Genomic DNA, 22,621 nt, shown 5'->3' on the forward strand with positions numbered 1-22,621 from the left:
GTGAGGGAGAGGATGGAACCATGGCGGGGCTGGTAAAGCGTCAGTGCTGCCCCTACCTTGAGCTCTACCCCAGCCACAGGCACGGTTATTTCTCTCTCTCTCTCTTTTTTTTTTTTTTTCTTACTTAATAACGTCAGTATGACAACTTTAAAGATACATAAAAACGATCCCTTGCATTTGATATGCTAGCACAATTCTGTTAGTCTCTATATATTCTCTTATACTGTTTGTTCACATACGTATTTTAAAGCATTCGTTATATAAATAACCTGATTGTTGTTTAAAAGGAAAAAAAATATTCTGAAGTATATAAAGTAAAAAATAGAAGTTCTCTTTTTCCCTCCAAGTCTCATTTCCTAAGATAAATAGTACAGACAACTTGTTGTGTATCCTTTCAGACATTTTCTTTTTAGGTAAGCAAACACATGAAAACGTGAAAATACAGCTGTAATTATAGTATGCCAACCATTTGTAGCCTGCTTTTTTAGCCCATTATGTTAAAAAAACATTTTGTTCACATTTCTCCATTGTCCTTGTTTAAATCATTTTTTTTCCTGGTGGCTGCCAAGACTTACTAAAGCAACAGTCCCCTGAGTGTCCAGGTGTAGGAGGCATGTTTGAGGTTCAGGGGGCCCAAGTCCCCCCAAGCCCACCAGCTGCAGTGGGATATTGAGGAGCCCAGGGCCACCGTGAGCTTTGCGGTGGGTTCCCTACTAAGCCTCCGTGTCCTCTCCAGCTGGTGACAGCCTGTGCCATGCAGGCCTTTCACAGCCTCTTCCATGCCAAGCCCAGCCCGGGTACCCTGCCAGCAGAGCTCAACGCCCAGATCATCACGGTGAGGCCTGATGGGGGGACGGGGGACATGGCTGTGCTGGGGGGCGGCCCTGTTATTTGTCTGCAGAGCGAGGTTGGATGGGCTGGGTTGGGCCGCCCCAGCGTAGGAGTCAGGCAGACGGGCAGCCAGGAGACTGGCCACCAAAGCCACATCAGTGTCCACGGGAGCCGGGGGGCCTGACTCTTGACTTCGTGGTAGTTAACGTAATAAACCATTCAGCGTGGTCTCATGGTATTAACAGGTACCTTGAACAAAGGTTCTCAGTGTTAGGGATCTCTGGGTGGATTTGGGGAAGGGGGCACAACCCCCCCCCCCCCAAATTGCAAAATGTGTGTGTATGCTCACGTGCATTTTTCCGGAGAAGGGTTCTGGCTTTTGTCAGGTTCACAAAGGGTTGTGTGACCCAAGTTATTCTTGACTGCTCCTAGAGATTTTTTTCCCATAGAAGCAGAAGCGGAAGGGCTTCATTGAGCAGGGAAAGGAAGGCCAAGGGGGCTGTGAGTGCAGGGGGCCCCGTGTGCAGGCCCTGGGACAGGACAGTCACGGGGATGTGCTGTTGCCTAGGGATGGGAAGGGGTCCTGTCATTGGGCTGCTGCTGAACACACTTGCTCAGTCACCTGCTTATTCCCTGTCCCGCCTCTAGGCCTTGTACGACTACGTTCCCAACGAGAATGACTTACAACCCCTGCTGGCCTGGCTGAAGGTCATGGAGAAAGCCCACATCAACCTGGTTAGGTAGGGATGCAGTGGAGGGCGGTCCCTTGGCCTCCAGCCAGGCCCCCTACCCTGTGGTACAGATGGGAGGGACATGAGCCGGAAGCTGGAGGGGGTTCGGCTTTCTGGGGGGGGTGGCGGTCCCAGTTTCTGTTTTGTGTCTCCGTCATAACAGTCACTCTTATAGTAGCCACTAGATGGCTCCACTTTTCCCAAATAAGGCTGAGAATGAAATAGAATATCAATTGGTGATTGCATTTTGCCTGGAGGCAGGGTCTCCGAGTCCCCCGAAGCTTGACCACCGTGTCATCCTCCCCTCAGCTGAAGGCTTCCCGTCGGCTTGCTCTCCCCCCAGGCACCGTGCTGGGTGCTTTGCATCCATGTTTCATCTCACTGATCACACCACCCCACGAAGAAGGTCTTAGCCCACTTCATAAACCAGAAAGTAAAGCACTGCGAGTTAGCTAGTCATGCAGCTGCAAGGGAGAAAAGCCAAGTCTCCAGTGCAGGTCTGCCAGGCCCGTGTCTTTTTTTCTGCACCAAATCACCTTTTACCTGGAGGTGCCAGCAAATGGCCAAATCATTTTGTTCTCCACTTCTCAGGGTTTATCCTGCAGGAGGACTCCCACAGTTGTAGGATGTTTGTTGTAGCACTATAGGTAATGGCAAAAACACCTAGGAGCAACCTAGATGTGGCCCCGGGGGGGACTGGTTAAATGCAAATAGTGGAATACTAGGCAGCTGTTAGAAATAATTGAGGTAAATGTGTGCATGCTGATGTGGGAAGACCTCCAAGATATACTGAGCAAAAGCAAGGTGCATAATTATCTGTATTCTCGAGCCAAACTACCGGGCTGTGAATCCTGACCACCCCCACCCCCCACTAGCTGGGTGGCCTTGGGCAAGTTACTCAACTTCTCCAAGCCTCAGTTTCCTCATCTATAAAATGGGAATTGTAATAGGATTTAATCTCAGTTGTAAGGTTTTTGTTTGTTTTTGTTTTTTGCAAGGTTTAAATGAATTAATGCTTATTGTTACACCAGTGCTTGGTATGTGATAATTGTTACATAAATGTTAGCAATTGTTATTGTTTTGTGTGTTTGTATATGCATAAAAACTTCGAAGAGTATTTGAGAAACTTAAGCTTGAATTTCCCCTGGGAAGTGCATCCGAGGGTCAGTCTGGGAGAAAGGTGTGGTGAGGAAGGCATGCTCTTCGTTTTATACCCTGGAGACCTGTTTGCATTTTTGTACCACATGTAGTTGTCACCTGCATGACGGCACTTTTTGCAGTTGCCCACCAGCAGGGCCCTGTAGAGCCCCGCAGATCTGTGACTGCCGTCAGACCTGGGCCATCTGAGTCCCCGAGGCCCAGGGCCAGGCCCCACAGAAGCCTTTTGTGTTGACAGGCTGCATCGGGACCTGGGGCTGGGCCACCTCCCTCGCTTTTTTGGAACTGCGACGACCTGCCTCCTCTCCCCCCACTCGCAGGTGGTGACAGCTGCCACCCAGTGCCTTCAGGTACCTCAGCCCCCCAGCCCAGCTTTAGCGAGGGAAACAGAGAGCCTTAGAAGCTCCCAGTGCTCACCGCAGGCCTCCAGCTGCGTCCTGGGGAGGAAGTTCTCAGGGTGGGGGTGAGCTTCCTAGAAGCTTCAGGAAGCAGTCACCTGGGAAGGCTGAGTGGCACTGGGGGGCTGTCTTGGGCCCAAACAGCTGTGGCCTCTTTTTGCAGGAGATCCTGAAGGAGTGTGTCGCTCCCCACATGGCTGACATCGGCTCCGTGACCTCCTCGGCCTCAGGCCCTGCCCAGTATGTCGCCAAGATGTTCAGGTGAGAACACAGCTTCTGCGTGAGGAGGGAATAAGGTGTGCCTGTAGAAAGTTCCTCATGATGACAGGTACTCCTCTTGTCACTGTGGTGGGCCTTGCACACGCTGCCAGAGCAGCTGCTGTCGGTTTGAGCACTGGCCACACTCCAGGTACCGTAGTGTCATGCTCATGAGTGTGGACTTGGGGGCCCGTCATCTGGGGCTAGTTCCTCCACCTCTCAACACCTCAGGGTCCACATCAGTCTAATGGAGGTGTGGATTGAATGAGGTCATATATGTAAAGTTCTCGGAACAGTACCTGGTGTGTAGTTAAGTTCCAATAAATAGAAACTACTGGTAGTCCTTACAGTTCTAGGAGATAGGTGCTGGCCCCATTTTACAGACTGGGAAAGCTGAGGTCACTCAACTAGTAAGTGGCAGCCTGACCGCAGAGTCCACTCTTACTCATGTGCTGTGCTGCCCTCCATGCCTCCAAGAGAAGCCATTCACAGACACGGCCTCCAACCACCCGGGCCCTCCCAGCCGCCAGTGAGGAGCCTCAGAGCACCAAGAGGCTGGGACCTTTGGTGTTTCCTCTGGGTCTGTCTGCTCAGCTCTAAGGTGTGATGCTTTGGGTTCTGTTCCTTGTGAGGACATAGGCCTGTTTCTTCTGGATACACCTGGAATGAAGTTTTTGGAAAACTGAGGAATAGAGCTGCTCCACCCCCAGCTCACTCCTTTCCCCACACTAACCTCTGTTGGCCATTCTTGCCTAAAGCCTCTGGGGCTCGACTTCAAAAGATGAGCTGACCACAGCGTGCATGGGCCGGAAGGGGCTAGCAGCCGGCCGGGCTTCCCCACTGCTGTGGCTTTCCTCCCTCTGCCCAGGCCACCTGTACCTACCCCATCTTCCCACCTCTGGTCAGACCGAGAAAGCATGGGACAGTGACAGCACGGGCTTTGGAGGCCCAGTTTGGCCACTAGCAGAGTGACACTGCTGGGTTACTTAGTCCCTCTGAGCCTCAGTTTCCCCATCTGAGGATGGAACAAATAACCTAGCTCACAGCTTTTTTTTGAAGTGTGAGGATTATATAAATGAAACTCTTAGCACAGGGGGGACTTGGTAAACACTAGCTCTCCCCCTTGGCCTTTCCTGGGGCCTCACCCTTGCCGTGGTCTGTAGTTCCTGGTGCCGGCCATGGACTTCCACGGCCCTGACTGCCCACTCCCTTGGCAGGGCAGTGGAGGAGGGCCTGACGTACAGATTCCACGCATCATGGAGCTCCGTGCTGCAGCTGCTGTGTGTCTTCTTCGAGGCGTGTGGGAGACAGGCCCATCCTGTGATGAGGAAGGTGACTGGGGCAGCGGCTGGGCCGGGGCAGGAGGTGGTGCTGGGGCTGCTAGAGGGGCACGTGTCTCCGTTACCTCTGCACTTTACTCCCCCACTGCCAGGGTCCACTGCGGGTGCCCAGTACTGTGTCCCCAGGAAGGCGACTGGGAGGAACGAGAAGAGGGCTGAAACCACCCCTCACCCCCCACCCCCTAATGCCTTCTCACTAGTCTTAGCTGGAGTTGATGGTTTTGAAACTCACAGGGAACCAGTGTGATTCTCCTTCACCCCTATCTATTATCTTTTAATTTTTAATTCTCTAAATTTTCTGTAACAAGTGAGCACAGTATTTTAAGGAGCCTTAGGTCCCAGGGAGGTTACCAAAGCCCAGAGTAAACCATTTAAGGCTCAGGGATCACCCGGAGATCCTCCCCAGCTCCAGGAGCAGGTGGGAGCCTGAGGACAGGCCACAGACCCCTCTCCAGTAGGCGGAGCAGCTCCCGGCCTCGTGGGGCCTTCCCCAAGGGTACGGCCGTCATTGAGAGGCCTGGCCCGGGCCCTGCTAGATTAGGTTGGCAACACCTGGCTCCTGTGAGAGGTCTTCAAGGAATGAGGCTCGCAGAGGGGTTCTGTGGGGCTGTAGTGAACCAGAGGGGGCAGCTCTGGTCTCGAGGGGCAGCTGCTCCGCAGTGCCTGCTAATTTATACTAATTGTACTGTGGGTCTGCGTTTCCCATACCTTCCCAGTTTTCAAGATAAACCGGAAATCTACATTTGTATATGAAATCTCCTGATTTTTACACGTTACTAACAAATACAGAATTTCTTTTTAAATCCTGGGGCATTGAGGAGGGCTCAGACACATCCAAGGGTTGAATTTGGTTAATGGTCCGTGACCTCCGGCGAGAGCATAACCTGACCCCACGCCCCTGACCTCGTCCTCTTGGAGACTTTGGCCCAGCCTCAGCCCCGGGTGCCTGCGCTGCAGGCCCATCTTAATGTCTGACCCGCGTCTCTTTGCTCCAGTGCCTCCAGTCCCTGTGTGACCTGCGCCTCTCCCCCTACTCCCCCCACACGGCAGCCGTGGACCGCGCAGTGGGCGCTGCCGTGGCCAGCATGGGCCCCGAGGTGGTTTTAGAGGCTGTGCCTTTGGAAATTGATGGCTCTGAGTAAGTGCAGCCCTGCTTGGCTTCCATTCCAGCCCCAGGAGAGCCACGGGGCTTGTTCTCCGCTGGGAGGGTGTCCACACCCTCGGCTGACGCCTCCGTGTGCCGTGCGGGTCAGTGGGGGCGGCCAGAGCAGGACCTGTGCTGTTCCTCGGCTCCATGGGGAGACAGCTCCAGGCCGTCACCCCTTCCTCACTGCGCCTCCCCTCCCTCCTCCCAGAGAGACTCTGGATTTCCCTCGGAGCTGGCTGCTGCCCGTCGTCCGAGACCACGTCCGGGAAACTCGACTTGGTTTCTTTACCGCTTACTTCCTACCTCTGGCTACCACCCTGAAGAGGAAAGGTACGGGCCCACCACAGTCCTGGGGCCTCACTGGAAGGGTCAGGAAGGGCTCCTGGTCCAGCACCCCAGCCTTAGGACATTCGGCAGCCTCCCTGGGCCAAGCAGGTGGTCAGCCAGTGCTTGAGCGCCGTCATCAGCGGGGTCCGAGGCGTGCCCAGGCACCCCTGCCCCGAGGCAGGCAGACAGGGGCCTTTTCTCCCACCAGAGGAATAATTAGACAGGTACACACCTATTTATATATACAAAGATGTTCCAAGTAAAAATCCCGACACAGCCCACACATCCCTCAGTGGGGCTCCAGTGAAGTCAGTCATAATAAAGCCCCACCGTGGGACACAGAAGGAAAGAGACCGACAGGGGAATGGACGTGTTTAGTCCATGGTGAGCTGAGCAGATTAGATTGAAATCTCAGCTCAGCCGCTCCACAGTTTGGTGACTTCGGGCAAGTTTATTCAACTCCCCTGGGTCTGCTCGTCATCTGTAAAATGAGGACGATAATTGCGATGGTGTGAGGATTAAATGAAATAATCACGTAAGTGCACATTACACAGGCTGCCATGTAGAAACTGCTTGATAAATGCTACCAGCTTTATTCCCAAGTAAAACCAGGTTTCAGAACAATATATTTATAAGACAGTCCTTTTTACGTCTTTAAAAGTGTGCACATGCTTGGAGAAATATAAGGTCAGAAATGGGGAGGAAGATTTGGGGGGGAGATTGTGGGGAGATATCGCTTTCTGTTTTACATAGGTCTTTTCATTTTTTTAGAACAAACAAGTGTTTGTTTAATAATAAGTGTTATGTTTCGTCTGTGGAGCAGGGGAATCGCCCATATTCCTGTCCTCGTCATTGGGCTTTTGGTTTGGGTAAAAATGAGGCCTGTCAGTCAGGAGTGTGCCCAGGGTCACACTGTGTCCTGTGTCACTCTAGCAATGGACCTGGCCCAGGCAGGCAGCACAGTGGAGTCCAAGATCTACGACACGCTCCAGTGGCAGGTAAGGGGTCAGCTGGGGGGCGTGGGGAGGACAGGCGGGCACAGGTTGCTGGGCGTCACTCTCCTCTATCATCCCCTCCCTCCCCAGATCTGGACCCTCCTGCCTGGGTTCTGCACGAGGCCCACGGACGTGGCCACCGCCTTCAAAGGGCTGGCGCGGACGCTGGGCACAGCCATCAGCGAGCGCCCAGACCTGAGGGTCACTGTGTGCCAGGCCCTGCGCACCCTCATCACCAAGGGCTGTGAGGCAGGTATGTGTGGGCTGTGCGGTCGGGGCTGGAGGAAGATGGCTGTGATGGTGCGAGTCCCCTGACCCTGCCTGTCCAGCTCATTGCCTGAGCCACTGCTGATCCTTGTCAAGGACCTGAGTGTCCGCTGGGGACCCGAGGAGTTAGTAGGACGCTGAGAACGGCCCCTTCTCTTCCTTTACTCTCAGTGTGCTGACAGCTGCTGGGAGTCGTCCAGCCTTTATGTGGGGCTAGCACTTGGCTGGCCCCATAGACTGTGGTGGCCCCTCGTCCTCTGTGCTCTGGCTTCAGCCTCTCCTGTCCCAGAAAAGCCCCAAACCCATGACCCTGTCACAGGTCCCCCAAAAGAATGCCTCTGGGCTGCAACCACAGTGGCCTTTGAGGCAGGGTCATCTCCTGGCCCTTTTGTGCAAACTTTGGTCCTCCCGCCAGAGGCTGACCGTGCTGAAGTGAGCCGCTTTGCGAAGAACTTTCTGCCGATCCTGTTCAACCTGTACGGGCAGCCCGTTGCAGCTGGAGACACCCCAGCCCCTCGCCGGGCCGTGCTGGAGACCATCAAAACTTACCTCACCATTACTGAGCCTCAGGTGAGCTGGTAGAGGAGGGGGAGGAACAGTCTCTGGTGGGTGAGTGTTGGGTTGGTGTGTTGGAAAGGTCAAGACCCTACCCACCATGGCTCACTTGGCCCTCTGCCCCCAGAAGAACAGGGGACCACATGCCAGCAGTAGGCTGGACTCGAGGCTCCTCAAAAGGGAGGAGAGGAGGGGGAAGAGACGAGGGTGCAATTCTGTGACCTGCTGCTGCTCTGTATTTTCTCTTGAACAACTCCCTCCTTATCCCTTTGGGCTGCCAGTTGGTGAATGGTTTCCTGGAAAAAGCCAGTGAGAAGGTGCTGGACCCTGCTAGCTCTGACTTCACCAGGTAAGTGCCCCACTTGAGCCGGGGCAGCCCAGGGTGCTAGAGAGTATGTCTAGCAGAAGCTCTGTGTTTCTGTCTGGAATTATTTAGGAAAGTCTTGAGATAGTCAATGTCCCAGCTCTACCATGAGACCTGACCAGTTCCTCCATCCTGGAGCACCATTGTAGTCTGCTAGGGAAGAGTGAGGACCCTGGAGACATGCTGCCCGGATTCAAATCCCAGCTCTGCCCCTTATAAGCTGTGACCTTGGTTGAGTTATTTATCTACTCTAGTCTGTGCCCTCATCTGTAAAATGGGCATGATGATAATACCTGCAGTAGAGTTGCTGTGAGGATTGAAGCGGTTAAGACATGTAAAGCGCTGGGAACAGTGCTGGTACCTTATGAGTGCTGAGTTAGGTTACAGGCAGTGATTATTGTTCATGGGCTCCTTCGAGGCCCCTTGTCCTCCTCACCCTGACCTTTCCCACCTCCCCCGTTCCCAGTAGACATGAGGACACTGATAGTACATGCCCTTCCCCAGCCTCCACTAAGCTCCTCCTTGGTCTCCTGTCGCTGAGCAGATTGTCCGTCCTGGACCTGGTCGTGGCCTTGGCTCCCCACGCTGATGAAGCCGCCATTAGCAAGCTGTACTCCACCATCCGGCCCTACCTAGAGGTGAGCCGTGGAGGCCAGGAGCCCCACACAACCACACTTGGGGGGGCGTGGGCCCTGTCTCCCTGTCTCCATGCCTTGCTGCTGCCCAAGATCGGGTTTTAATCTGCTTTCTCATGGCACGGCTGCCCTTTGTATCTGTCTAGCCCTGTACTCTGTCATGTAGGTGCCAGAGTGACAGAAATGCACGGCCATGCTTGGGCCTCACCTGCTAAGACGCCTCTTGTAGAGCCGAGGCCTGACTCACTCACTAGGCCCATCCCCGCCTGGCCTGATCTTCATCCTACCCAGCCTCATCCCCCTGCTGCCACTCTGGCCTCATTAGGCTGCTTTTAAGGATTCCAGATATAACAGCCCCTCTGTGCCTTTGCACGTGCTGGGTCCCCTGCTTGATATGCTCGCCCCTGCCCGCTGTGGCTAACCGCCAGGCAAAAGTCAGGCCAGCGTGACCTTCTGAAAACTGTCACCACTGCAACAGTGTAATAAGCAGTCACCCAACAGCGTGAGAAGTGCTCTGGTGGAACGTGCAGGCAGACACACAAGTCCAGGGCAGAGTCACCTAACCTCGGGAGAGGTGTCCCATCGGGGAGCGGAAGGGATGGAGGGCTGGGTAGGCTTCACTCCCCTCGGCGTCCCCTGCCCGGCCCAGAGTTAGCCTCTCACTCACCTGTGTTCTCCCTGCCCTCCCACTGGATGCCACGAGCTCCAGAGGGCAGGGCCAGCTTCTCTGAGTCCCCACCAGGGCCAGTCACAGCTCACGTGGCTGCTCTGTGGATGTTATTGGACTGGGTGAGGGTGGGGGGCCCCCTAGCCCCGTCTCTCACCCACCCCTGTCTACCGTACGCCCTCCCAGAGCAAGGCCCATGGGGTACAGAAGAAGGCCTACCGCGTGCTGGAGGAGGTGTGCGCCAGCCCCCAGGGCCCTGGCGCCCGCTTCGTGCAGAGCCACCTGGACGACCTGAAGAAGACCCTTCTGGACTCGCTACGGAGCACCTCCTCGCCCGCCAAGAGGGTGCGGACTCCAGGGGCCCCGCTCTGCCCGAGGGGGGATGAGCGACACCAGGAGAGGACCAGCGTGGAGACGCTTAGGGACTTCAGGGGCGGAGGCAGCATTGAGGGTCCTGACTGTTGTCCCCCGTCCCACAGCCACGTTTGAAGTGCCTCATACATATCGTGAGGAAGCTCTCAGCCGAGCACGAGGAGTTCATCAGTGCCCTCGTCCCGGAGGTGAGGGGTGCAGGAGGGGGGCGTGTTGTGATTTGGGGTTCCTTGGAATGTGGCTCCTGAAGGCCTACCAGGATCAGGGGAGGGCAGTATGGGGAGTGGGGGTGGGCTGGATTCACTGCCTGGGAGCGTGAGCGCCCTTACCTGTCCGCTCTGCCTCAGGCTGCCAACCCTGGGGTGGCCGGCTCGGGGAGCCCGTGCTAACGGGGCTGTCTGGGCAGGTGATCCTCTGCACCAAGGAGGTGTCGGTGGGAGCTCGGAAGAATGCTTTTGCGCTGCTGGTGGAGATGGGCCACGCCTTCCTTCGGTTTGGGCCAAACCCGGCAGGTGAGGCCCGGGTGGCATGGGGCTGGGGTGGACGCTGTGCTCCCGGCCTGGGTGAGGAGGCACCCCGCAGCCGCCCGTCGGAGAGGAAAGATAGGGGGAGCTGCCTAGCCCTGGCCCTGGGCGGGCTGCTTCTCTCTGGTTGGAGCCCCCCTTCCCGTTGGGCCCGCGATACAGCGTGCACAGTGGGCTCTGCCCTGGGCAACTCCTCCTGCTCTCTGCCCTCCCAGAGGCCCTGCAGCGCTACCTCGTCCTGATCTACCCTGGTCTCGTGGGCGCTGTGACCATGGTCAGCTGCAGTATCCTGGCCCTGACCCACCTCCTTTTCCAGTTTAAAGGTAAACACTATTTCCTTGAAGGCCTGGGAAGCCCTCGGGGTAGGAAAATGCCCAGGAGGTCAGGACAGGGTGGCTACCGATACAGGGAAAGGTCCTGGGAGGGAGGACGATGAGCTGGAACCAGGCCTGACCGCCTCCCGCCTCCTCTCCTGCCCAGCTCGGCTTTCCTCATCCCACAGCTGCCCGCATCCCACTGTCAGAGTGGGTCGGAGGAGGTTAGGTCCCATGCCTAGATTTTAGTCCCGGTTCTGCCTCTTACCAGCCATGTGACACCTTGAACAAACTTAGGAACCTCCTGGAACCTTACTCTCTCATCTCTAAAATGGGGGAGAAAACCAGCACCTGTTCACAGGGTGGCTGAAGGACTAGAGGAGATGCTGGCAGAAAGTGACTAGACGCGTGCCAGGCACTTGGAAGTGTCCCCCAGGTGTCAGCTCCCACTCTTGTGACGCGGCAGGGGTCTTGGGTCTGGGTGGGGTTCCAGGTGTCTCTGACGGTGGCCCTCTGGCCACCACAGGTCTGATGGGGACCAGCACGATGGAGCAGCTGCTGGAGAATGTGTGCCTGCTCCTGGCCTCCCGTACCCGTGACGTGGTCAGATCAGCACTGGGCTTCATCAAGGTGGCAGTGGTCGTCATGGACGTGGCACATCTGGCCAAGCACGTGCAGCTGGTGGTGAGTGTCCCCTTCCCCTCGGCCAGTGGCATCGTGGCCCGAGAGCTGCCGGCAGAGACCCAGTGAGCCTTGAGGCCAGCCAGCTTCAAACACTTTTCTAGCTACACGTTGTCTTGTGCAGCAGAGGTCATGCAGGAGCCCTGGAAGGGACCAGTGGTGGAGGTAAAGGGGCACAGCACCCAGGCTGCCACTTGTCACCCCCCACGGCCCCTCCACAGCAGCAGGGGCTCTGCAGGGCAGGGACCAGTGGGTAGGGCCACCCCTTGTTTTACGGATAGCAAACTGAGGCCAGAGATTTTCCCAGGTCACAGTGCTAGTGAGAGCAGTCCTGGGAACAGAACTGCGACTCTGGGCTCTCCCTCGGAAGGGACCCAAACCTCCCTTTTTATTTTCCCTCTTGCACTGTGACCTTCTGGGTTTGAGAAGGCTTCTCTGGATGCCCCTGCTGGGCTGCAGAAGGGCCTGAAGAGCCCTCTGGTATTGGGTCCCTGGCCCCCTCCTGCTGGGCATAAGGCGTGCAGCAAGCTGGGACTGTCCTCTGAGCCCTCCGTCCACTGCACCCGCCGCCTCAGTTTCCCACTTCCAGCTGGGTTGAATCGCATCAGGGCTCTAGGTCCCTCTTGCCTGTCATCTTTGCATCTGGCCTTGGGTTGGGTCAAAGCGAGAAGGGGCAGATGAGAGTCAGGATGCCTGCCCCTGCCTGCCAAACCCTGCCGCCTAACTGGGGCCAGCGATGGGGAGGACGGCCTGAGCGGTGACCTGTCCTGGAGTGACTAGGGTTTATACAAGCCTTCAAAGGATCGAGGGGGCCCTGCACCACCAGCCTCACTGAGGGACACTGCAGATGATACCTGCAGGCCACACATTTTTCACGAAGGCTGGAGAGCGGTCCAGCCAGAGATTCATGCAGGGCGGTAGGAGGGACTCGTGAAACCAGGAGAAACCCGTGGTGTGGGGGGCAGACAGGGTGGGGCGCGCATCCTCCCCCTGAAGCCCCGCTGCTCTGCCCCGCAGATGGGAGCCATCGGGAAGCTCTCGGACGACATGCGGCGGCACTTCCGCATGAAGCTTCGGAACCTGTTCACCAAGTTCATCCGCAAGTTCGGGTCTGTGCCCTGACTGGGAAGGAGTAGGGGAGGAGTCGAGGGGTTTCCAGTCCCACCAGGACCGCTGCTGAGAAGGGGCCAGGCTTGGGGGGCTGGAAGGGCTCTGGCTGGACACCTCACTCTGGATAGCGCTCTCTGGCCCGGGCACCTCACTGGCCCGTCTCTACGCCCTCAGGTTCGAGCTGGTGAGGAAGCTCCTGCCAGAGGAATACCAGAAAGTCCTGGTAAACATCCGGAAAGCAGAGGCCCGGGCCAAGAAACACCGGGCCCTGAACCAGGCCGCCGTGGAAGAGGAGGAGGAGGAGGAGGAGGAGCCCGTCCAGGGCAAAGGCGACAGGTGAGACCCGTGGCGGGATGCTGGGGACCTGGTCTCCCCCAGCCCGAAGCCTGCCCAGGCCGTGCCCAGCTGCCCTACCTCTCCTGGAGCGCCCTGACTTGGGGCTTGTCTGTCCTTAGCATCGAGGAGATCTTGGCTGACTCAGAGGATGAGGAGGACGAGGAGGAGGAGAGGAGCCGGGGCAAGGAGCAGCAGAGGCTGGCCCGCCACAGGAGCCGAGCGTGGCTGAAGGAGGGTGGCGGGGACGAGCCCCTCAACTTCTTGGACCCCAAGGTGGCCCAGCGAGTCCTGGGTGAGCAAGAAGCGGCTGGCCCCTGGGCACAGAGGACAGGCTTGCCTTGGGCCAGGTTTAGGAGTGGCGTGGCCTCTGGGAAGGCCAGTGGGCACCCTGGCCTCCCACACATGCACATCATAGTGCTGCGGGCACTCATCCAAGTCACAGACCTGGGCTTGTCGGTTATGATGAGGGTGTGAGCGGGCTAGGACTGGCCTTCCACCTCCTCACCTCCCGACTCTGCCCCACCAGCCACCCAGCCTGGGCCGGGTCGGGGCAAGAAGAAGGACCACGGCTTCAAGGTGAGCGCCGACGGCCGGCTGATCATCCGTGAGGAGGAGGATGACAACGCCAAGCTGGAGGAAGAGGAAGGCGCTAAAGGTGGGGCCACCTGCCCAGTCAGGAGCTGCAGCCGGCCTGGGCCAGGGCTGCACTTGCTTGCTCATTCATCCGCTCATTTGTTTGTTCACTCATTCACTCAGTGACCATTTTGGGGGGAAACATAGGTAAAAAAAGATATAAGGAGCTTGTGTCGCAGGCAAGTTTCTCAAATTTTTTGAGTTTCTCAAACTTTTTTGACCACATTGAGAAATCTTTTCATGGTGTAACCCAGCCATATATAGAGTACTTCCATAATTCAAACAAAACTTTCAAAAGGCAGTAGTACTTCCTCTTACCATCTGTGATACACTCTGTTAATCTCTCTTCTATTGTATTCTGTTCTGGTTATTCGCTTGTCCTCCTCCTTTTTGAAAATTTTTGTGTTTTTTTATTCCAAGCGTAAACTTGGCTGAGGCCTGGAAGCTCATTTATTGGTGAAAAGAGCCAGACTCTCCCGAGTCATTGTCTCCTGTTGTCCAGGGGCCGCTCAGGTGTAACATCTCCAAGTCCTGTTTCGTCTTTCCCGTTCCCTCTGCACATATCTCTGTATTCACGTATCTCTGTATTCACGTATCTCTGTACATATCTTGTAAGATCACAAAAGCCTGGGTCTTCTAAATTTTATGTCTTCCTCTTTATTTTGGTTCTCACCGCCTGCTCACTGCAGCCACTCAACCAGTGCTGTCACTGCTGCCCCTGCAACCCGACTTACTGGTTGTGTGACTGTGGACAGTCATTTAACCTCTCTGTGCCTCAGTTTCCTCACTCCAAAGTGGGTGTAATACCAATACCTACTTCAGAGGGTTGTTGTGAAGATGAAATGGTGACCTGAACAGCATATAGACGTGCTGGGGGTAAATGTGGTGACACTATTTCCTGATCTGGCCTCGTCATTGCCCCCTTCTCACCCTCAGTGTATCCCGTCTCCTTGCTCCCTTCTTGCGCATGGAACCCTGATGCTAAAAATGCCCACCCGCCCCCTGCCCCCCACCTTCCCAGCCCCTCTCCACTCTTTCAGATCCAGTGCAAGTCCTGCTTTGTGGCCTTTCCACGGGCCCTTGGCTTCAGCCGTGTTCCCTCGGAACTCCCGACAAGCCCAGGGACTGCCAGGCTTCCGTACTTTGTCACACGCTTCTTATGACGTTTGGTTGTTGATTGACTTCACTTCAGTTTGTCTTCCCTCCAGCTGATCAGTTTCAAAGTTCTTTTTTTTTTTAAATATACTGGTAGCTTTTTTTAAAAAATGGTAAAATATGCATAACATGTAATTTACTATCTTAACCATTTTTAAGTGTACGGTTCACCAGTGTGAAGTACATTCACATTGTTGTACCATCTATCTCCAGAACTCTTCATCTTGCAAAACTGAAACTCTGTACGCATTAAACAGCAACTCCCCATTTCCCCCTCCTCCGGCCCCTGACAGCCACCATTCTGCTTTCTGTCTGTATGGATGTGAATTTGAATATGAGTCGAGGTTCCTCATATAAGTGGAATCATTCAGTATTTGTGCTTTTGTGTCTGGTTTATTTCACTCAGCATAATGTCCTCAAGGTTTATCCGTGTTGTAGCTTGTGTCAGAATTTCCTTCCTTTTTAAGGCTTGCCTTATTCTGTTGTATATCTAGACCACATTTTGTTTGTCCATCATCCATCAGTGGACATTTGGGTTGCTTCCACTTTTTTTTGTTTTTCTTTCTTCCACTTTTTGACTATTGTGAATAGTGCTGCTATGAACATAAATATACAAATACCTCTTCAAGATCCTGCTTTCAGTTCGTTTGGGTATATGCCCAGAAGTGGAATTGCTGGATCATATGGTAGTTCTGTCTTTAATTTTTTGAGGAACTGCCCTACTGTTTTCCATGGTGGCTGCACTATTTTACATTCCCACCAGCAGGACACAAGGGTTTCAATTTCTCCACACCCTCTCCAGCCCTTCCTGTTTTCTGTTTCATTGATAGTAGCCATCCTAATGTATGTAAAGTGGTATCTCATGGTAGTTTTGTTTGCATTTCCCTAATGATTAGTGATGTTTAGCGTCTTTTCATGTTTGTTGTCTATCTTTTTGGAGAAGTGTCTACTCAAGTCCTTTGCCCATTTTTGAATTGGGTTTTTTTTTTTAACATTTTTATTGGAGTATAATTGCTTTACATTGTTGTGTTAGTGTCTGCCGTATAACAAAGTGAATCAGCAATATGTATACATATGTCGCCATATCCCCTCCCTCTTGCGTCTCAGGTTGTTTCTTTTTGTTGTTGAGTTATAGGAGTTCTTTCTTTATTCTGGATATTAACTTTTTATCAGATGTATGATTTGCAAATACTTTCTCCTATCCTGTAGGCTGCGTTTTCATCCTGTTGATGTGTCCTTTGACATACACAAGTTTAACATTTTTAATGGAGTCTAATTTATCGATCTTTTGTTTATCTATCTTTTGAAAGTATTTTGCAAATACTTTCTCCTATCCTGTAGGCTGCCTTTTCATCCTGTTGGTGTGTCCTTTGACATAGACAAATTTAACGTTTTTAATGGAGTCTAATCTATGTATCTTTCGTTTATCTACCTTTTGTTGCCTATGCTTTTTGTTGGTTCATACTTCTTTATATCGCCACACAATACCTAGCACAGATACGGAGAAAGGTTTTTAAGCAGGGGAATAGGGCAGTCTTCCCAGCAAAGTGGAGTGTATGTGGGGCTGCGGGAATGCCTGGCTCCCCAGGAAACCTGGGGCTTTCTTAGAGTCTCAACAAAAGCTGTATTCACTTTAGAAGTCAGGTCACCGCTTCCTTGAGGGGCTGTCGTCCTTGGGGCCCAGGATGGGAAGGAGGAAGGGGCAGGGTCCAGGGGTCTCATCTTCCACGGGATAGGTCTTCTGGGGCTGGAGTTGGCAGCCCTTGCACCCTGATGAGCTGGGAGGAGGCAGGTTGAAATTTGTGTGGGCTTCGGGAGGACAGGGGCGCTCCCTGAGTGTTCACAGGTCTCTCTTCTTTTTGGCTCCAGGGGAGGATGAAGAGATGGCTGACCTGATGGAAGACGTGGGCGTCAGGAGTGTGAGTAATTCCTGCTGCTGGAGGGCCGGGGCCCTTAGACCGCTCCCACACTCACTTGCCCTGCTTCCTCACTGCTCAGTGGAGCCTCGGGGTGGCACACAGCAGGCAGTCCGGGGCTTGCAGTGTCACGGCTGACCCCTCTGTGGGGCGCGGAGGGGGCTTGGCTCCCTCTGAAGCACCCAGTGCCTCCTTCGGTGTTGGCTGCGTTGTCCAGCTCAAGGAAGAAAGAGACGGTCCCTTGTCTCTCCACCGAGGGCATGTGCTGTGCAGGCAGCAAGGGCAACAGCCGGCCTGCGTGCTGCCGGGGGCCGGCTCCACCTGGGGGAGGGGCACCCACCCCTGAGGAGTGCCGAGGGCCCCATGTGTCGCCTCACTAATCCTCCCAGGAGGTGGGGACTCTTTATCATCCGCAGCCTGCCCGAGGCCACAGGGGTTGTTAAAAGTGCATGTCTCCGGCCCCAGGCTGAACTCAAATCCCAGCTTGTATGTAAAGCGTATGGCACTTAGCGGCGCTAGGGAAGTGGTGGCTGTTCATCGTTGTCATCATCATCATCATTATTACATTTTCCCTGGAAATCTTCTGGCCGAAGCCTGCCTGATTCCTTGAGCACATCCTCACAGGTGGCTTTGCAGTCCCTCTGCAGTCTACCCTTGTTCCTGGCCAGGGGAGCTGACTGCGGCTGTGGAAGGATGGCCCCCAGGTCAGCAGAACAGGGCTGGGGCACCTTGTCTCATGGCACCGAGAGGGTCCCAGGGTGGCCATGCTCCCGGTTGGCTCATGGCAGCCATCACCCGCCATTGGCATCCCCGGGGGCTTTTTTGCATAACAGTTGCTTAGTCTCACTCCTCTGCCCTCAGTTGTGGGAGCATAAAATGCCAGCGTGCAACTGACAGCTGCAGTTGCCAGTGGGCAGAACTGTTGCCAGGTGCCAGCTGAACCAAGAACAAACTGAGCCATCACCTCCATGATGAAGCCAAAGCCACATTTCCAGCCGGTTTCTGTTTCTCCACAAGGAGCCCCCTCTGCTGGGTCTCAGCTAACAAAACTGGGTGTCCTGGTTCCCCAGACACACTTGTGTGTGCTGCAGCCTCGTTCCCTTTACCTGGCACACCTTCCCTTCTATCTGACCCCTAAGCCAGTGAATGCCCCTCAGGTGCCTTGGGTCCCTGGGGAGCTTGAGCCTCAGGAATCTGTAGCTTGAACAGGCTTCCCGGGCAGTGTGGGAGCGACACTGTGGGGCAGCCAGCCCTGCGAGCTCAGGTCTCCCCACACAACGGCCCTCCGCCTTGCCTGGTTGTCAGCTTTCTGGGCTCAGATCTCCTGGTGGGCTGGGCTGCTGTCAGGCCCACCTCTCCCTCTTGGAGCTCCCAGCACGGTGCCTGGCAGGTAGCATTTGCCTCGTGCTTACAACTCCGGGGACGGTAGCATTGTTGAGCGACTGTGATGACTGACTTGAGCAGGGGTCTCCCACCTGCCTGAGGGCCCCGGGAGCACAGGAAGTGGGTCTTGTCCCCTGTATCCCCAGGGCCTGGCACTTAGTCAGAGATCAGTGAGTCTGACTAATGGAGAGGGTGCGGTGAAGATCATGTGAGACGAAGTACCGGTAAAGCTGTTCTCCCCAAAGAGGCTGAGGACCTCATTACCCCCGTTAGGAAGGCTGGGCTAAACTGAGGTCAAGGTGCCCAGACAGGCAGCTGTAGCCCTGTTGGGGGAGTTCATGTGGAGAGGCCTAGCCGTGGAGCAGCCGACCTGAGCTCTGCAGTGAGGACCTGGGCTGGAGGCCGCGCCTGTGCTGCCTAGCAGGGTGGCCTTGCCTGTTACTTGCCCTTTCTGAGCTTTAGTGCCCTCATCTGTATGGGGGATTGAGTGCTTGGCAGAGAACCTTTTCTACTAACGCAGGTTGTGATTGCTTTTGCGGCTACCATTAGTGAGGATCATCATGTCCTCTTGTTTATGAACTTTGCTTGTTCCCTCTTTATAGAAAAAGCACCAGAAGCTCAAGCAGAAAGAGGCTGACGATGAGGAGCTGGAGATGCCCCCTCAGTACCAAGGTGAGGCTTCCTCTCTTCTCTCTTGCAGCAGGTTCCCTGTCACCGGCACTAGGCAGGGTGTGTTGCAGGCAGAGTCAAGAGGTTGCATAGCCTGGTTGTACTCAGTTGGCACCAGCAAAGATTGGCTGATATGTCCCATAAGACTGGGCTGGGGACCCAGGGGGTCTGCGGGTGAGGGAGAGCCCGGGGGTTAGGAGATCTGTGCACAGAACCCCCAACCCTTCTGGGGAGCTCCGGAGCCCCATCTCTTCCCCACCCACCCAAGCTTTCCTGAGGCTTGCAGCCCACCCTTCTCCTGGGAGATGTCTGCCTCTCTTTGCTGGCTTTGAGTCAGGCCAGATTTGATCTATGTTGAGGGTGGCAGTTGGGAGGGCTGCCCAGGGAGTTCCCCTGTACTGTTGTTTCTGGGCTCCCAGGCTGTTCCTTTACCCAGAGTAGCTGCTAGAGGTACCAAGGTGGCTGCCCGAAGCCAGGAGAGGCCTCTGTTGCCTCACCTTTGCCTCCTTTCCCCCGAGGCAGCCCCTGCAGGGCCCCTGCCCCCAGGCCCTCGAAGCAGAGCCCCTGCTCTGCATCTGGAGGTCCAGGGGCTCCTGTGGGAGGTCCCTGATCCCAGTAGCAGGTATGCTCTCAGAGCCCCACGGCATCCTCACCCAGCTGGAGCGCCTCAGGGCTCCTTCTCGTTCTGTGGCCCCCCAGGCCAGGGCCCAGCTCACCTCCTCTGCTCTGAGATGATGTGGTGCAGAAGCAGTAGTACCACACGATGCAGCAGGAGGCCTGGGTTCAGGACTGCTTGGCCAGCTGCTCTTAGCTGTGTGACCTTGGCCTGGTCACGCTGCCTCTCTGACCTTCTAGTTTCTCACCTTTAAAGGAGATTCATCTGGGTCATCTAAGAGAGCCCTCCCTAGTCGGCACTGTGGGATTCCATCCATGACTGTGTGGAAGTCCGGGCTGGAAATGACACTGGCCTTGGAAGCACTTCGATCTGTCGAAGCCGCAGTTTTCACGTCTGTACGATGGGATAAGAGCTGCCTTTCTAACTCACAGTTTTGGTGTGAAGCCTGAACGATATCAAGCCTTAGTGCCTCATTTTACAGATGAGCTTAAGAGGCTCCAGAAAGCTGAGAGCCTTGCCTGCGGTTAGAGCTGGGAGTTGAACCCCAGTCTGTCTGGCTTCAAAGCCTATGTTCTTTTCCCCAGAACAAATGGAGCAGATTTAGTTTGGAGAGGGTGAGGTATTTTATGTTAGTCGAGAATATGTATGTTCCCAGAGGTCACTGGTAGGTCTCTGTGGATTCAGGTCAGTCTGAGGAGCTCAGTGGTCTAATTGTCAAGTCGCTGGACAGTCCCTTCTCGAGGAAGGTCTTTGTCCTTTGTTGGTAGGGGACAGCCATTCGGTCCTGGCTGTGACTCATCTCCCCAGCAGCTCTCTGGGGAGAAGGTGCCCATTGCCTTCTCCCATTGCCTGCTCTCCGGGGAGAAGGCTGCCCGATTGCCCTGGCCTTGCCTGACTCATGGCCTCTGTGTTCCCCCTCTAGCGGGAGGCTCTGGCATCCATCGCCCTGTGGCCAAGAAGGCTACCCCCGGGGCCGAATACAAGGCCAAGGTAAGAGCTGCTGGTGGGGCAAGGACTCTCCTGGCAGAGTCTCTGGGGAAGTGTGGGGCAGCTGTGCCCATCACCGCCCTGGAGAGGCACCTCTGTGGAGCCAGCCTGAGGCCACACTGAGGGGCACACAGAGGTCTTGTTAGCACCTGAAGTCCAGGCCTTTGTTGGATGGCTGTCCAGGGCTGCAGAAGCTCTTTGGCACCACCTGAGGCAGAGGATGAAGGGAAGGGAGGATACAGCCTGTCAGGTCAGGGGCAAGGGTGGAAAGGGAAGCCCACCCTCCTGGTTGACTCTGTTTCTCTGGGTGAGCAGAAAGCAAAGGGTGACGTGAAGAAGAAAGGTCGGCTCGAGCCCTATGCCTACATCCCCCTCAGTAAAACCAAGCTCAACCGCAGGTACGGCGTGTGCAGGGTCGGGGGTGAGGGCTGTGCTCGTTACACTCTCCACTCGATTGCTCAAGTCTCTTCCAGTTTTTTATTTTTACTTTTTCACATGCACCTTCAAGTATCATTGACTTGAACTGCTCTTTTAAACATGGTGGGTGTGGTGTGCGCGGATCACATGCTGCCCACCACCTGGCAGCGCCCCTTCTCCCCTGTTCCTGCTGGTGCCGGGGTGGGGGCACCACCCTTTGATGCTATGGGAAGGGGGGCTGCCTGTTCTCGGCGACGTGTGACCCTTCTGATCCTTGTCCCTGCAGGAAGAAGGTGAAGCTGCAGGGACAGTTCAAAGGCCTGGTGAGAGCTGCCCAGCGGGGCTCCCAGGTGGGACACAAGCTCCGCAGAAAGGATCAACGGCCCTGAGCCCCGGGAACCCCTGGGCTGCTCTGTGGTCCAGCCGGAGGCCCCTTTTTAGCCCCCAAGCTGCCGTGACGCCAGCTCCAGATGCAGCAGTCAGTGGGAGAGCCTGGACTCAGAATGACTTGTTGGAACCAGGACTGGTTCCCAGAGGTGCCCTGGATTTTGGAAGCTCCAAATGGGAGTCACCCTTTAGAGATGTCCCTGGGGCCTGGAGATGGGAATGTGGCCTCAGTGCCTTTGAGTAGGCTAGTGAGGCGGCTGTGCTTTCCGTCCAGAGTGTTTGCGTGCAACAGAATAGACGGTCTTCCTTTCCTCTAGCTGCCTGTAGCCACGTGGCACTCTGCCTGGCTGCAGTCTGGCTGTGTGAGATTTGCTGTGATCAGACATAGAATAAAGATGCAACACCATGTGTTGTACCTAGAAACACTGTGTTTTATCACCTGCCCCCATCAGGTACAAGAACAGTGTCTGGTCATTGGCAACAGTGGCTTGACCACTTCCTCTCCTGTCCCAGCATGCTGTCGGGGGCGCGTAGCATGATAGCCCTGGGTCAGGCTTTGGATCTTGCCCTTTGTATCTTTTTTTTTAACATCTTTATTGGAGTATAATTGCTTTACAATGGTGTGTTGGTTTCTGCTGTAGAACAAAGTGAATCAGCTACACATATACATATATCCCCATATCCCCTCCCTCTTGCGTCTTCCTCCCACCCTCCCTATCCCACCCCTCTAGGTGGTCACAAAGCAGGGAGCTGATCTCCCTGTGCTATGCGGCTGCTTCCCACTAGCTATCTGTTTTACATTTGGTAGTGTATATATGTCCATGCCACTCTCTCACTTTGTCCCAGCTTACCCTTCCCACTCCCCATGTCCTCAAGTCCATTCTCTACGTCTGCGTCTTTATTCCTGTCCTGCCCCTAGGTTCTTCAGAACCATTTTGTTTGTTTGTTTTTAGATTCCATATATATGTGTTAGCATACGGTATTTGTTTTTCTCTTTCTGACTTCACTTTGTATGACAGACTCTAGGTTCATCTACCTCACTACAGATAACTCAATTTCGTTTCTTTTTATGGCTGAGTAATATTCCATTGTATATATGTGCCACATCTTCTTTATGCCCTTTGGATCTTGACCCACCTGTGTCAGGAGTCTCCCTGACTTCACAGTCCCTGTTAGAAGGTGATGCTTGGAGCACCAGGAGGGGCAGCGAATGCTCTGGGGCTGGTCTGTGGAGCTGTGGTTGAGCACCAGGGACTCGGACTAAAAAGGGGAGGCAGGACTTCCCTGGTGGCGCAGTGGTTAAGAATCCGCCTGCCAATGCAGGGGACACGGGTTCGAGCCCTGGTCTGGGAAGATTCCACATGCCCGTGCACCACAACTACTGAGCCTGGGCTCTAGAGCCCGCGAGCACAACTACTGAGCCCACGCACCACAACTACTGAAGCCCG

General features: G+C 54.9%; 1 protein-coding gene across 2 annotated transcripts in view; it reads left to right on the top strand.

Annotated features, from left to right (window-relative positions):
* RRP12 (ribosomal RNA processing 12 homolog) overlaps positions 1-21,596 on the top strand; it is a 28,007-nt gene extending 6,411 nt beyond the window's left edge. For both annotated transcript variants that reach the window (XM_082423079.1, XM_082423078.1), the window contains 26 exons: positions 737-835; positions 1,480-1,571; positions 2,959-3,070; positions 3,282-3,379; positions 4,594-4,708; positions 5,712-5,854; positions 6,072-6,193; positions 7,124-7,188; positions 7,276-7,438; positions 7,868-8,022; positions 8,289-8,356; positions 8,916-9,009; positions 9,860-10,018; positions 10,153-10,233; positions 10,452-10,557; positions 10,785-10,892; positions 11,410-11,567; positions 12,582-12,673; positions 12,849-13,010; positions 13,130-13,302; positions 13,537-13,665; positions 16,668-16,717; positions 18,700-18,769; positions 20,305-20,372; positions 20,685-20,767; positions 21,073-21,596. In XM_082423079.1, the coding sequence (XP_082279205.1) occupies positions 737-835; positions 1,480-1,571; positions 2,959-3,070; positions 3,282-3,379; positions 4,594-4,708; positions 5,712-5,854; positions 6,072-6,193; positions 7,124-7,188; positions 7,276-7,438; positions 7,868-8,022; positions 8,289-8,356; positions 8,916-9,009; positions 9,860-10,018; positions 10,153-10,233; positions 10,452-10,557; positions 10,785-10,892; positions 11,410-11,567; positions 12,582-12,673; positions 12,849-13,010; positions 13,130-13,302; positions 13,537-13,665; positions 16,668-16,717; positions 18,700-18,769; positions 20,305-20,372; positions 20,685-20,767; positions 21,073-21,175 (2,868 nt within the window). In that variant the 3' untranslated portion in view covers positions 21,176-21,596. The remainder of the gene's footprint in view (positions 1-736; positions 836-1,479; positions 1,572-2,958; positions 3,071-3,281; positions 3,380-4,593; positions 4,709-5,711; positions 5,855-6,071; positions 6,194-7,123; positions 7,189-7,275; positions 7,439-7,867; positions 8,023-8,288; positions 8,357-8,915; positions 9,010-9,859; positions 10,019-10,152; positions 10,234-10,451; positions 10,558-10,784; positions 10,893-11,409; positions 11,568-12,581; positions 12,674-12,848; positions 13,011-13,129; positions 13,303-13,536; positions 13,666-16,667; positions 16,718-18,699; positions 18,770-20,304; positions 20,373-20,684; positions 20,768-21,072) is intronic.
* The last annotated feature ends 1,025 nt before the right edge of the window (positions 21,597-22,621 follow it).

Source organism: Balaenoptera physalus, assembly GCF_965194825.1.
Source record: "Balaenoptera physalus genome assembly, chromosome: 14".
NCBI classification, from domain to species: domain Eukaryota; kingdom Metazoa; phylum Chordata; class Mammalia; order Artiodactyla; family Balaenopteridae; genus Balaenoptera; species Balaenoptera physalus.